Source organism: Balaenoptera musculus, chromosome 2 (genome assembly GCF_009873245.2).
Source record: "Balaenoptera musculus isolate JJ_BM4_2016_0621 chromosome 2, mBalMus1.pri.v3, whole genome shotgun sequence".
Lineage (NCBI taxonomy): Eukaryota > Metazoa > Chordata > Mammalia > Artiodactyla > Balaenopteridae > Balaenoptera > Balaenoptera musculus.
In genome coordinates this window covers 148,608,688-148,624,580 of record NC_045786.1, presented here as the reverse complement: position 1 = coordinate 148,624,580, position 15,893 = coordinate 148,608,688, and the positions used below count along the sequence as shown (strand labels likewise).

General features: G+C 44.5%; 1 protein-coding gene across 1 annotated transcript; it reads right to left on the bottom strand.

The window, feature by feature from the left end:
- Nucleotides 1-14,627: 14,627 nt before the first annotated feature.
- On the bottom strand, nucleotides 14,628-15,678 carry LOC118891178 (protein AMN1 homolog). Its single transcript, XM_036844847.1, is given in 3 exon segments — nucleotides 14,628-14,972; nucleotides 15,278-15,537; nucleotides 15,540-15,678. Coding segments are annotated over 3 exon segments (735 nt in total). The 5' UTR covers nucleotides 15,670-15,678.
- Nucleotides 15,679-15,893: the final 215 nt, after the last annotated feature.

Here is a 15,893-nt window from a genome sequence, read left to right as displayed (position 1 = left end):
AGTGATTGTAAATGGTCTTATATCTTTAATTTCAGTTTCCATATGTTGTTGTTAGTATATAGAAGTGCAATTGATGTTTATGGACGATAGCAAGTTTTGATTAACTATTGGCACATGTTTGTCTCTGTGGGTGGGTGAAGATATATTTATTGTCTCAAAGTCCATTTAATAAGTGGAAATAAGAATCAGAGTAAATAATCACATTTATATGTATATTTTGTAGGCTGATTAGCAATAAGTGAAATTGAAATAAAAAGTGACAAACATAAAAGCAGCAAAAAACAAATAACAGTTAAGACGACAATGGCAGGTACACTGAGAAACAGGTACAATGTTGAAAGCTCTGTGCACATGGACAATGGTGAAGGGTTGGGCCAGGTTACTGGTGGCCTCAGGGTTGATGTGAAAAACTTTCTGCTTAATATTCCAAATGTATGGGAAGCAATTACTTTAAAAATGCATATGGGGACTTCCCTGGTGGCGCAGTGGTTAAGAATCCGCCTGCCAATGCAGGGGACACGGGTTCGAGCCCTGGTCCGGGAAGATCCCACATGCCGCGGAGCAACTAATCCCGTGGCCACAGCTACTGAAGCCCACGCACCTAGAGCCCGTGCTCTGCAACAAGAGAAGCCACCGCAATGAGAAGCCCGCGCGCCACAACGAAGAGTAGCCCCCGCACGCAGCAACAAAGACCCAACGAAACCATAAATAAATAAATAATTTAAAAATGCATATGTATCTGCGTGCCTATAACACACACGCCTTGCCAAGCCTACTTCCTTAGGGTGTGGAGGCTCCATCCTCCTTATGAATGCCCCGCCTGGTCCTCCCTCCACTATCTTTGTGGTTCCCAGGCTTCTCTTCAGGATTTTCTGTGGGTTCCTCTTCCTCAGTTCATTTCTTAAGTGTTGGGATTCCAGGGGTTCCCCCCTCAGCCCTCTTCTCTCATCCTCCTCCACATGCTCCGTGCATGAGCTCATCCAGGGCCTCAACCACACACTACCTTGTCATTTCCTAATCCATCTGTTAGGCTCAGGCTCCTCTCCTGACTACAGATCTGTATATACAGCTGCCTGTGGACCATTTCTACCAGGTGGTTCTACAGCCCCTCGGAATCAATCTCCTCAGTACCCACCTAACTCTTCTATATTTTGTGCCCCGGTAAATGGCACCCCACACGAACCCAGAAGCCTAAGCAGATGTCCTAATTGATGTCCATCTTCTGTTAATTCTATTTTCTAAGTCTCTCTTGACTGTGTCCCCTCCTCTCCGTCTGCATTCAGCAGCCTAAGTCTATCCCGCCTGCAATACTGCAGCAGCTGCCTGATAGGGCCCCTTGCCTTCAGGCTTCATTCTCCGTAATTGTCCCTAGAGACGTCTTTCTAAAATGTAAATCTCTTCTTAAAATCCCTCAAGCCCTCTCTATCAGTCAGGGTCCAGCCAGGGAACTGAAATCACACCAGCTATTCTAACAGAGCTCATTTAAGATTGAAGATTAATTTCAAATCAATTGTTCACTAAGTCTAAAGTTGTCAACTGAAAAGACAGAGAGAAAGTCAAGGTATCACTGAGGCAGCAACTCTAGGGAAGGAGATACCGCCCACCCCCAGGGCTGTGGGAACAAAGGGAAGAATATGGGATAATCAATTTCCATTATCGTAATGATAAGAAACAAACTAGTTTGATATGCAAAGCCCTCACCCTTTCTCCCTCTCATCTCCCTGGCCTTCTCTCTAGACCCAGCACCAGCTTCCCCATCCTCAGCCCAAGTCTGCAGGCATTCTGCTCTTAAAGCTGTATGCTGTGCTGCCACTCCGGCCTGAAATGCTGCTTTCCACACTTTTCCAGTAACTCATCCCTCTAGAAAGACTCAGCGAGGCTTCATGTGGTCCTGAGAGCCTTTCCTGACCACTGCCCCCACTTCAGGCAGAGTTCAGTGCTCCCCTTTCTTAAGGGTTCCTGTAACAGACTGGTCAGGTCACTGTGTCACTATGTATTATCATTGTCCCTTTACCCATCTATGAACTCGGTGGGGCAGGACAGAGGCAATCCTTTTGTCCTCTTTGCATCTCCAGCTTTCAGTTTGATGACTGACACGTAGTACATGCTCAATAAATTGTTGAGTGTTAAAGCTGGACCCACATTGCCTATCACATCAATAATCTCTCGCCAGCTTTCCGCATCAAATCCATCCTTCCCAAGGGCAGCTCAGATCATATCCGTCCAATAATCAAAAAAATCTTCCACAGCTCCCCATGGTCTGAGGAATAAAGTCCAAATTCCTTTGCCTACCATGTCTGGCACTTGTCTCTGACCTTCCTGCCTAGGCTTATTGCCCTCTACACCCCTGCATGCACCTGTGCCCCTCCCATGCCAGGCTACCCACTATTTCCTCAGTACCTTGAACTCTTTCCCTCTGGATCAGAGTTCACTCTGTTACCTTCACCAGGAATGCCTTTTGGGGCTACCTTTGCCTGTTGCAATTGTTCGCAGGCTTCAAAGCCTAGTTCATAGGTCCCCTACTTCAAGAAACCTTCCTGCATGCTCCTTCAGTGGTGGAGGAAAAAGTCCCAAATGTTCAACAGGACCCTCATATCCCTGTGGGGTCTGGTCCCTGCTCACTGGTCCAGCCTTCTTACTTTCCACTTGCCTCCGTGCTCTGCTCTAGACTGCTGGCCTTCCCTGGTTCCTGGGATGAGCCACGCTCTCTCACACTGCTGAGCCATCGTGTAAACTGTTCCCTCTGCCTGAGAGGCTGTCCCTGCCCTCAATTTCCTGAACCCCAAGTGAGTGCTCCCTGTTACACACTCTCCCCGCACACTGTGTTTGTCCTTTTATGCAGCTCCTGTCCCCATGTCTGTAGACTAGACTGTGTGCTGCATGAAAGCAGGCCCCACGTGTCTCATTTATCATTATATCCCTGGCGCTTAGCACAGGGCCTGGCACACACTAGATGCTTGGTCAATGTAATAAGTGTTCATCCACTAACAAACTCCCTCATGTATCCAATTCTCAGCAGTCTGCAGCAAAGTAGTTATTTGTGTACACTTCTCCCATTTGATCATAGTTTCTTTAAAAAACCAAACCAAACCAAACCCTTCTTATTTTGGACATCTTCAAAGATAAACAAAAGTCAAGAGAATAATATAATAACCCCCCTTTTCCCATCATGCTGCCTCAACAGTCATCAACATTAGGCCAGCTTTGTTTCATTCGTTCTCCCTCTTTCCCCCCCCCGCCCAGATTATTTGAAGGTACATCTCAGACAAGCATCATAAATCAAACACTTCTTGAGGGTTGATGTGTCTTGTTCATCTTTACTTTTATTGTAATTTTTTTTTTTTTTTTTTTTTTTTGGCTGTGCTGGGTCTTTGCTGCTATGCACGGGGCACTACTCTTTGTGGCAGTGCGCGGACTTCTCATTGCGGAGGCTTGCCTTGCTGCAGAGCACGGACTCCAGGCGCGCGGGCTTCAGTAGTTGCGGCGCATGGGCTCAGTAGTTGTGGCTCGCGGGCTCTAAAGTGCAGGCTCAGTAGTTGTGGCGCACGGGCTTCGTTGCTCCGCGGCACGTGGGATCTTCCCAGACCAGGGCTCGAACCCATGTCCCCTGCATTGGCAGGCGGATTCTTAAGCACTGCGCCGCGCCACCGGGGAAGTCCTTTGTTCATCTTTACTTTTCACATCGTCCTTAGCTAAGCATCTGGCCCCTAACAGATGATGTGTTCATTTCATTAATTAATTAGAGGAAAATGTCATTCATTCGTTCACAAATTTATTGAACAAAGACTAATTGAGCAACCACTATATGCCAGGCACTGTTGGCACTGGGGACAGATTCTAATTGGGAGGACACGGGGAATGAATGAATGAATGAAATTTTTAAAGGACCCCAGAGTGGTAGGTACTATGCAGATCATTAACACAGAATGATGTGATAGCAAATGATTAAATGGCTACTTAGAACAGGTGGTTGGGGAGAACCTCTCCAGAGGAAGTGACCTTTAAGCTGAGTCTTGCGTGACAGGAAGGAACCAGTCGCATGGGCAGCTGAGGGGAGAAAGAGTCCAGAGGTCCAGATGTGAACAGAAACAACCGTAGTGTCCCTGAAAAGGGAGCTGGCTAGGCTGCTGGAGGAACGGGGAGATGGGCAGTGTGGCAGGAGCAAGCAAGCTACATCCTGTCGGGCTTTATAAGCCAAGGCAAGGAGTTTGGACTTTGTTGAAGGTTTGTTGGGAGTCTATTAGAGGCTTTTAAGCAGGGTGATATGATCTGGTTAAAAGATAGTTTTGGCCGTGGTGTGGAGAATAAACCTTCAGGCAGCAGGGCTACTGCAATCGTTTAGGAGAGAATGGGGGTGTTTTGGGAGCAGTGAAGATGGAAGGATGTGGAAGACACGGGAGATGCTTTGGAGCCAGAGTCCACAGGCCTTGCTGAAGGCCTGGAGGTGGAGTTGAGGGGGTCAGGGACCCTCCTGGGAGGAAAAAGGTCACTCTTACTGGATGAGGGCGGCCGTGGCAGGGGAGAGGTGGTCAGGAAGTTCCAGCGGGTGCATAGCAGTACGCTCATACGTGACACCAGGTGGAGTCAGGTTTGCTAACACAGTTCATTTTAGAGTCTCCAGCATCAGCCTCAGTTTCCTCTTCCGTCCTATGGGCATGTTGAAACAATCTTGAGGGTTTCTTTTGAAGGTTAAATGAGAAAGTGTGTAAAGGGCCAGCAGTGTCTGGCACAGAGTCAAGGCACAATGAATGAGAGTTCTATCTACTGTCCCACCAATGACACACCCAACCCACCAGCCAATCTGTCTGAGGCTCCCTCCTGAGGAGTGGGTGTACATCCCTCCCTCCTCTGGGAGTGTCCCAATTCCCAGGGAGAACCCATTCACCCACTCACTTCTTGGGTAATTCTTGTACTTTTTATGCTTCCGGTAGGAAGGGCTGGGGCAGACAGCAGGGAAATTGTCACCTCAGGGCTAAGGTTTTCTCCGGATGAGTGAGACCCAGAAGTCCTGGGGGACCTGGACTTCCCCCTAGAGGGGTAAGAATGAGAGGGAGGAGTAAGAGGGGGAGACTGTAGGCTCTGTTCCTCTGTCCTACGTGGGACCCAGCGTCGCAGGACCCCAGGGACTCACAGTTCTTTGCTCAGGGTCCCTCCCCCCCCATCAATGACTCAGTGAGCACAAAGGGCCCCAGGAACTTGCCTCAACTTGCCTTTACTGGAAATACTTCTGGACCTCTCAACCAGAACCTTTGAGTAGTGCCCAGGACGTCCAAGAGTCGCTCCTCCCATCTCCTCCTCCCCCACAGAGCACAAATGCTCATTTTTTTTTTCAAGTTATATATGTATGTGGGGGGGGAGTATATATACATAAATGCATATATGTCATATTTTATAAGTATGTATATGCATAGAAAGACTAAAAAGATATACATTGAAATATTAAAGATGTATTTTCTCTGGGTGGCTAAACTATGAGTGATTTTCAATTTTATCTTTGTGCTTTTTTGTATTTTCCACCATGCAGTGTTTTCCAACAAGGGCAAAATATTATAAAGAATCTCTAAAATATCTTTCATGATTCTAGTCTGTTCCTGAAACCATGGGCAAGGGGACTGCTTGTGCAGGAAGGACAGAGAACATTCATTCACTCACTCATTCAATTCATTCATTCTTTTATTTGACAAATATTTGAGTGCATAATGGGTATGATTGCTGGACCCTATGATAATAGCAGACATGTAAGATACAATTCCTGTCCTCAGGAGCTTTTAAATTCAGATTTTAAAAACTTAAAGCACTTTGTGACCACCTAGAGGGGTGGGATAGGGAAGGTGAGAGGGAAACACAAGAAAGCGGGGATATGGGGATATATGCATATGTATAGCTGATTCACTTTGTTATAAAGCAGAAATTAACACACCACTGTAAAGCAATTATACTCCAATAAAGATGTTAAAAAAAAACCCAAAAAAACTTAAAGCAGAATACTCCAAGGAAATGAGTGTGTAATGCAGAAAATAAAGGGTCCTGAGGAGGATGAGATGACTTGCTTCCCACCAGAGGCAATGCAAGAAATGGGATTTGAACTGGGCCTTAAGGGGTGGGTCAGACTGGGATAAGGGGAGCAGGTGGTAGGATATTCCAGGCAAGGTGAATGGCATAAGCAAAAGCACAGAGGCAGCAAAGGATCAGGGATGTTTCAAAATTAGCAAATGAAGCACACAGTGTGTCTTGACCACCGATGGCTAACAAGTAAAGACTTATTTTATACACTCAAAAGTTTTGCTCAGAGTAATCCTGTGAAGTAAATGGGGCAGTAGCAGCTCCCATCTCATAGGCAGGGAAACTAAAAGTCTGAGGAGATAGTGGCTTCTATCCAAGGCCTCCAAGTAGCAGTGGAAGACACGGAAAGAGACATTTTTCAGATCTCCTGACACCATGGGTGCTCGCATCTGGGAAACAACCTGTGGGTAGAGATAGAGGGTTTCTCATCAGGAGAGAAACCAAGTCACTAAGAATACGGAGCCGCATCCCATTACTCATAAACAAGTGGCCAAACGAATCATCCTTCTCTGTGTATGTAGGCTGTACATCATTGCTTGGGCATAGAGAAAGGTGTAGAAAAATATATACCATGCTGTCAACATTCATTTGGGTGGAGGAGGGTGCAGGAAAGAGAGAAGGAAGGTGGAAAAAAGAAGAAAGAAAATCAATAAAAAGTTTTACAAAAGGCAGGGACTTCCCTGGCAGTCCAGCGGATAAGGCTCGGTGCTTACAATGCAGAGGGCGCAGATTCGATCCCTAGTCGGGGAATTAAGATCCCACATGCCACGTGGCATGGCCAAAAAATTTAAAAAAAAAAAGTTTTACAGAAGGCAGCTGGGAAAAGCATAAGAATGGACAAATACTTTTGTTTCAGGCATACTTTAAAATGGCAAAAACGTGAACAACTAAAATGTTTAGGTATAGATTTTACTTAAAATAGTTATGGCATATTTGTACCATAGAAATGAATTTTTTAGTCTTTAAAAAATGAAAAAGAACATACATAATTATTAACATGAAATAGTGTTTAGAACACATATTTTTCAGTGGGAAAAAATTAGGTAATAGTATGTATAATATGAGCCCAGCTCTTTATGTTAATTTGCTTATGGAAGGGGCTTCCTTGGTGACGCAGTGGTTAAGAATCCACCTGCCAATGCAGGGGACCTGGGTTCGAGCCCTGGTCCAGGAAGATCCCATATGCAGCGGAGCAACTAAGCCCGTGCACCACAACTACTGAGCCTGCACTCTAGAGCCCGCGAGCCACAACTACTGAAGCCCGCACGCCTAGAGCCCGTGCTCCACAAGAGAAGCCACTGCGATGAGAAGCCCGCGCACGACAACCAAGAGTAGCCCCCGCTCGCCGCAACTAGAGAAAGCCCGCGCAGCAACAAAGACTCAAAACAGCCAAAAATAAATAAATAAATTTATTTTTTTAAAAAAATTTGCTCATGGAAGGTACTTCAATAATGGCTGTCAATGGCTGTGGGATTTTTTTTTTTTTTTAATAAAAATAGATTGGTTTTAGGATGGGGCAAATTAGCAAGAATTCTAATCGGTTTTTAAATTACTTTTTCTTATTTACTGGATTTAATCTCAGGCATTGTCCTTCCTTTATTTTCCTAGTTGATCAATGGTCCCCCTGGAGCGCTGTGACAAGCCTATTTCCTGAGATGCCCCACGTGAGGGAAGACTTGTCCTGCTGCCCATCCTGGGGCTTATTCACAACAGATCCTTAGTCTCAAAATAAACAGCCAGGGTGTTTCCTCTTCCTAAAGGGGAAGCAGAAGCTCCTGGTGAGCAGAGGGAAGCGTGAGCCCTGTCTAGACCATCATCCAAGGGGAATTCTGCGCACCCAGTTCCCCCTGGAAATCCCCGAGGCCCAGAGCAGCTCCACTGACTCAGGCCACCCATTCTGACAGCGTCTCAGACCCCGGCCCTTCTCCAGCACCCCACTCCATCCCATCCCCCTAAGGAAAGGCAAATTATTCTAGAGGCACGTGGAGTGGGGTGATCTTACAAAGGAGAATTTGCTCAGATAATGGGTCCATTTAGAGCCTCCTAGATTGACAGGCCTGTCAAGTCTAGCCTTGAGCCTTGCCTGCAGAAAATCCTCTCCTCCCAGCTCTGGGAACACAGCTGGCTGGGACCTGGCCCGAAGGGAAAGAGACATTGCAGGGGTGCAGGCTAACGGGCCCTGCTTTCATTTCTGAGTAAAAGAATCAAGGAAAGTGATCCTCAACCACGGGCAGCTTGCCCCCAGGAGATATTGGCAATGTCTGGTGACAATTTTGGTTGTCACAACTGGAAGGTGCACGTGTGTGTGTGTGTGTGTGTGTGTGTGTTTGTTTGTGTGTGTGTGTTCCTGACATCTGGAGGGTAGAGGCCTGGGATGTTGCTGAGAATCTCAGAATGCACAGAATAGCACCCTTCCCCATCAGAGAATTATCCATCCCCAAATGTCAATAGTGCCAAGCTTGGGAAATTCGAGTCTGAGGGATGTTATCTGAGTTATAGATGCAAAGAAAAAGGACTCTGGGGAATCCCCGGACATGGGGAAAACGAAGACCCACTGAGAGGAGGATTTTCCTAAAGATAAGAGCAATGTTTCCAAGCTGTTGGCCCCCCTCAAAATATGGTATAGCTCTATTTCAAAAGTATGTTTTAAATAAATGATTGTCTTGAATGGATAAAGAAGATGTGGTACATATATAGAACAGAATACTACTCAGCCATAAAAAAGAATGAAATAATGCCTTTTGCAGCAACATGGATGAACCTAGAGATTATCATACTAAGTGAAGTAAGTCAGGAAGAGAAAGACAAATACCATATGATATCACTTATATGTGAAACCTAAAAATATAACACAAATGAACTTATCTACAAAACAGAAACAGACTCACAGACATAAAGAACAGACTTGCGGTTGCCAAGGGGAGAAGAGGTGGGGGAGGGATAAATTGGGAGTTTGGGGTTAGTAGATGCAAACTATTGTATACAGAATGGATAAACAACAAGGTCCTACTATATAACACAGGGAACTATATTCAATACCCTGTGATAAACCAGAATGGAAAAGAATATTAAAAAAAGAATATATATATATGTATATATATATATATATATATATATATATGTATATGTATGTATAACAGAATCACTTTGCTGTACAGCAGAAATTAACACATCATTGTAAATCAACTATATTTCAATAAAAAAGATTATCAAAAAACATGAAATTATAACAAAAAAATAAATTATTACCTTATAAATACTTTTTTTTTTTTAAGAAGAAAAAAGAATGTGGGAAAGAGCAGAGGACGAAAGACAAAGACCTAGATTCCGGCCACTAGCTTCCTCTGGTTCTGAGCATTTGGTAATTAAAGACAGACTTCTTTGTCAGGAACCCAGCAAGTAAAGCAAAAGAATAGAATCCATATGTGTCATGTTAACATTTATCATTGTCTGGAACCTTGGAAATATCTTTGAATGCCCCTGAAAAATATATCAACATAATACAAAGTGAACTAGAAATTTAATAGCACTTGAGTTAACTTAATTAATAGGTGGTCAAATGTCTGTCGTTGAAGTTGCCTCAGCGAAGATTTGAATTTACTATGTCTGCAGGGACCAGAACTGCCAGATCTGCCAGATCTGCCAGATCTTTGCTTGGCTTCTCTCTGGAAATCTTGGGTACTTCCTTGGATGTCTTGAGCCTCTGGTTGGATGCTATGACATGTCCTCCTCCTTGGACTCCTTTCCCAAGATATGATTTGGCTCACCAAGCATTTACTGAGTCCCTTCAATGTGCCTGGCAGTATAGTAGCTGCTGTGGTTACATAATACAATGCATGGATGCTAATTTGGGATTAGCATCTTTAGGATTTGAGACTGAAGGCTTCAAAAGAAGTTTTGACACCTTTTGACTGTCCCTTAAAAAAACAATAAAAAACAAAAAACCAACTACAACAGTGCTGTGCTCTCCTGTTGCTTCTTCTTCTTCTTCCTCTTTTTTTTTTTTTTGATTGTTAAAAACAATTTACTGTCGACAGTTTCAGACATATACAGCACATGAAAATAACAATGTACCCATCACCCAGCAAAGGACAAGGACGCTGTTGCTTCTAATAGAAGAGGATACTAGGTGAGTGAGTGCAAGCTGGATGGGGCTCGAAGATGATCAAGGACATCCCAATGGAAATTATTCGTGAAATTGTTGGAGCTGGAGGGTTGGATCTCAAGTAGGACTATGAGCTCAAGATCTAAATGTGGAAATCTTCCATGTAAATATGAGTCCACTGAGACTCATGGGCAGAAAATAGAACAGAAGCCCAAGGGCTGGACCTTGAGGTGCAATTCATAGTTGAGGGGGAAGGGGAGGAAGAGAATGCAGCAAAGAAGATGAGTAAGAGCAATTAGAGAAACAGAAAGAAAACCAGGAGAGTGCAGCACTGTTGTAGTTGGTTTTTTGTTTTTTATTATTTTTTTAAGGGACAGTCAAAAGGTGTCAGAACTTCACAGCATGAACCCTGAGAAAAGGACCTTGGGGTGTAGGGTGACCAGCTGTCCTAGTTTGCCCAAAGCTGTCCCAGTTTTAGTACTGAAAGTTCTACATCCCAGGAAAAACATCTCAGTCCTGGGCAAATATGACAGTTGGGATGTACAAAGCCTTAAGCTAGATACTAAGTTGGGGCACCAAAAATGAAGAGTTCAGCAGCCAGTCATGTAGACACATACCCCCTAAGAGACCACATCTTAAAAAAATCAGATTCTGTATTTGCCACATCCTCTAAAAACCCTGGCTCGGACACAGGCCAAGGTTAATAAACTGAACTAGTTAGATCCAGTCTTTGAAAACCTTTGATCACTTTTTGAGGTTTTTGGCCTGGAAGCATTTCCTATCATAAAATTTAGTTAGCCAAACTCTTATTTGGCTCACGTACTGTTTCTCTAAATTGCCTTCACTCAGGTAATTGCTCTTACTGGAAACACAGCTGTCAAGATAGAGTAGATGGCCTTTCAGAAAAGAAAGTCAACCTAAAAACTGATATACCAAAACAAACAAACAAACAACAAAAGAAAACCTGGTGTGCCTGAGAGAAAGATGAAAGAAAATTAGCTCACTCCATCAAAGCTATAGGTCGAATTTTGAGAAAACTGCAACAGATTTGGGGAACTACAAGGTACTTCTCTGGCAGAAGCCCATAGCTTTCCAGAAGCCCATAGCTTTTCTGAAGGCCAAACATATTGTGGTTTTGTGAGCGGTGGTAGCAAAGCTCTTCTTCTAGTAGTATCTTGTGGTGTTTGGAAATCAGGGGAAACTATGAATGATTTTTATGTTTTCTGGTTTTGTTTTTTACATGTTTTTGTTTCTGCCCATTTCCTTTAAGCCGGAGGCCCAAAGCTGGCAGCCTGTGAGCCAATTCAGACTGTGAATGTGTTTTCTTTGGCCTACAGGCTGTTTTTCAAATTTTTGAATTAGTTGCCAGCATTTAAAAATCAGGAGATTTCACTCCCCCCCTGCCCCACCAAAAAGAAAAAAAAAAATCCGGATTTCCTGCTTTTCTTGAAAAATTGGAGGATCTGAAGACACTGGGTTGCACGTCCACACTGCAATGATCTGCAGGAGCTGAGCAACAGCTGCCCCCTTTGGATAGGGTGTGTGCTCGTCCTTTGGCCCCATCCCCACCTGGCCTGCTACCTCCCTTTCCTTTACCTACCAGGCCCATCCCAAGACTCCACGGAGAACGAGGCTTCCAAAATAGCTCTGTCATTAGTTCTAAACCACTTGCCTTGACCTGCTTCCTGTTCTACATCCCGACATGTTCCCAGGACTTGAAGGTTCTGATGTCATGACTGACTTCCTGTTTGTGGATTCTACTCATCCCTCTGGTTTGACACCTGGCACCATTCCCTCAGGCTACCTGTGCTTCCTGCCCACCCCGCCCCTGGCCCTCTACACCAGGAAGACCCACCCATGTTCCACGCTGCTGGCAGCCACAAAAACCAAGCCAGAGGCATCCCGTTTGGTTGGCTCTCACCTCGTATCTGCCCCTGCTCTAATTCCCCACTCACTACTTCTTTCAGGGTCAACCTGGTAGCTGACCATCCGACTTTGTCTTCTGTTTCCATCCTTGAAATCATCCCTTGGACTTGACCATAGAATTCAGCTCTTGTTTCACCTCTGGGCCTCTCTCTCTTGAGCTTTGCCTGTGAATCTTCGTACTTACAGAATCTTCAACTAAACCCAGCGCCAGCCAGCTCTTGGAAATGTATTAGAGTGGTGCTAGCTGCTGTATCAAACAAATCCCCAACATTTCAGTGGCTTACACCATAAAAGTTTATTTCTCACTCACATAACAGTCAAAGGGGAGTTTTCCTGGCCTTAAGGCAGGACCAAGCCTCCTTCCAACTGTGGCTCTGCTATCCTTGAAGGTCTCAGAACCCTCTTTATCCAGCTAATGGGCAGCAAAAAGGAGAGAATGGTGAGGAATCCCTCCTTCTTCACTGCCTTCCAGCCTGGAATTGACACATGTCACTTCCCCTCACATTCCCTTGGTGAGAGCTTACCATGCGTTCCCACCTAAACGTAGGAGGAGATGGGAAGTAGAGTCTGGGTGTGAGGTGCCAATCCCCCAGTGACAGTGTCTGCAAGGGAAGGGAGAGCCTGAGTTTGGGGAGGGCAACTGGCCTTCTCTGCCACAGCACTCTGTCCAAGCAGAGGCCCACAGAGCTGTTTCCCTGGCTGAGCTGGTACTAGTCCCCATTAAGTGTGGGAAGGAAATTGCACATGTTTCTCCAGGATTATAGAACTCTCCATGGCAGAACTCTCCATGGCAACTGACAAAAACCCAAATCTGCCTAAGGAAAAAGGGCATTTGTTGGCTCTCATAACCGGGAAGTTCAGGGAATGAGGTGGCCTAAAGTGCAATTGGACTCAGACCCTTAACCGTGGATATTAGGTTTCTTTTTCTCTTTGCATTTCTGTATCTTGACTGAGGCCCCTCTATCCTTCTGTAGATTTTCTCCATGTGACAGGGAAGGAGGCTGACACCTGCCCTTGCATCACCTCCTCCCAATTCCATGCTCTAAAAGGCAAAGGTCAATTCTCCTCCAGCTTCAAGCTTTAAAAACCACAGAGAAGTCTCTGATTGGCCTGGCAGGGGCCACAGGCCTACCAGGGAGACAGATGAACTGTGAGTTCCTTTCCTAGCACATTGGAGTGGGAGCAGAGCAGCTTACTTAGGGAAGCAGGTACTGCAGGACAGACAAAGCAATGCATACATAAACCTTAGACAGCACAGCAACTGACCATACCTCTGTGGCCAGCTCAGACCCTGGGCCTCAGTGCAGATCCCAGGGAGCAGCCCCTTGAGACCAGAGCACACTCATTCTACACTGTTTTAGTTAAAGCCATAGTTTCCATAAGAGTTAATAGGATCTTCATGACTTTCCATGAATTCACCAGAGTTGGAAAAAGGCCTGATGATGTTTCTTTACAAGACCTGAAGGACTTGCAAGTTTCATCAAGTTCCATCAAAGGGATATATTTACATAATGAAATATCATTGGAAAGTTTGTGTTTTTCAGGCAAAAATTCACTTCAAATGCTGAAGCATCTCCTTTATTCATCCATCCAACAAATAATTATTTGCCCAGTTAAGAGTCAGGTGCTGGACATGCAATGATGGATCAGTTCAAGTCCATGGCCTCACCAGGCTTAGAATCTCTGGTATATAAGCAAACACAGTTGAGGTAAAATGTGACACCATGACCAAGTCTTTAAGATAATATTGTTACACAAACAAACAAAGATACCCTGAATCCAGAGTGTAGAATCAAGAGATTCTCAAGAATGGAAGAAACTCCTGATATGCTGAATAAATGAAGGTGGGAATCAGGAGAAAACAGCAGTCAGAATATCTTGGAGTCATGATGTATGGCAAAGCAACTTGGAGTGTAGGTATCACTGGTATGCTATCTTGCAGGTGTGCCGTTGGGACCAGCCATCCTCTAACTCTTTCCTTGATTGCTACTGAGTTTTAGTTGGAGATTTTTTCCCATGAACACACATTTCCAATTTTTTATTAAGTCAATGGCAATTGTTTTACATTTTCAGAAACTTATAATACCATTATGCAAAGTAAAGAAAACCAATACAGTCTAGCTCTTGATTCTTTTAATAAACTTTTTATTTTGACTTTTTTTTTTTTTTTGCTTTTAAAAATACCTTTACTTAGAATTCTCCTAATGTTTATCCATATTGGTAAATTTCTCTTATAGTAGTTCAAATATCTAGGTAGGAGAAGGAAATTTCCAGGGAAAACAGGTAATTTAAAACTTTGTTATTTAAGAAACAAACACATTACCCTCCCCAAATACATCAGAGGGCATGCTAGGATTGCCATTTCAAGAACTATCACTCCCCAAACAAACTTAGAAATAATAGCACTATTAAAATGTTTAAGAGTCTGGTTAACTTCAAAGCATAAATCATATTATTGGAAAGCCAATCTCTACATCATTGTTTCCTGGGAAAGTAGTATGAAGATCATAGCTTTGATAAGCTTCAATAAGCATCAATATACAGTCCACATCACTTGCTTTAGTTTGTTTGGACCTACTAATTGCTCCAAGACTTCTTGTGAATGGTCTGTTATCAGGGGGCATCCGTGGAAGAGTAATATACATATCTGAGGACAGCAAGTAAGGACAGCTTCTACAGCCTCATCAGTCACATTCACACAATACCCCATATGAGTTTCCTCTAATTTCTTGGCACAAGGTCCACTAACAAGCACAACCACACCACTGTGAGATACCTGAGTAGCTGAAAAATCAACACTCTGCAAAAATGGGCAGCTTTCTCCTAATGTCTGCAAGGACACATCAGTAATATCTAAGCAGCCACCTAAATCAATGATCTTTTTTTTTTTTTAATTTCGTTTATTTTTGGCTGCGTTGGGTCTTCGTTGCTCTGTGCAGGCTTTCTCTAGTTGCTGAGAGTGGGGGCTGCTCTTCATTGCGGTGCGCGGGCTTCTCATTGCAGTGGCTTTTCTTGCTGCGGAGCATGGGCTCAGGCGGTGCAGGCTTCAGTAGTTGCAGCACGCAGGCTCAGTAGTTGCTGCGCACGGGCTTAGTCGCTCCGCGGCATGTGGGATCTCCCCCGGACCTGGGCTCGAACCCGCGTCCCCTGCACTGGCAGGCAGATTCTTAACCGCTGCGCCACGAGGGAAGTCCCTAACTTTAGCAGCCGGCAATTGAGCGCAAGAGCAAGGACTCCTTCATCAGTGAGATTGAAGCATCTTTTCAAAGAAGCTTCGTGCAGGTAAGAACAAGGTGAAGCCACAGCTTTTATTCCTTTTGAAGTTATGGAAATTCTGTTTTCTTTTGAGGAATTTAAATTTAACTTCTTCAGTTTTCTGCAGTTACATATGTGCAGGAGAGCAGTATCTGAAATATCACAGCTTCGTAGATCTAGAGTTTGGACTCAGGATGTAAAATCTCACTGATATTTGAATTTGTTATCTGCCCCTGCACGCTCATTATTTTGAACAGTCTATCTTTTATGTTGGGTGGCAAAGGCTTAACGTCTGTGATATATCTAGAAATATTCTTCATGAAGCACCAAAGGCATCCTCTGCGGGCTCGGCATCGCGGCCGCCCTCGGGAGCCTCTTCCGCGGTCCCGGGCCGCCGAAATCCAGCCAGAGACCGTCTGTCAACTCCTGCCCCGCGTGAGACGCTATTTTTGACTAATTTTTGATTTACAGAAAAGTTGCATAGATAATACAGAGAGTTTCTATATATCCCTTGCCCAGTTTCTCCTAACAGTACATTTGTCAG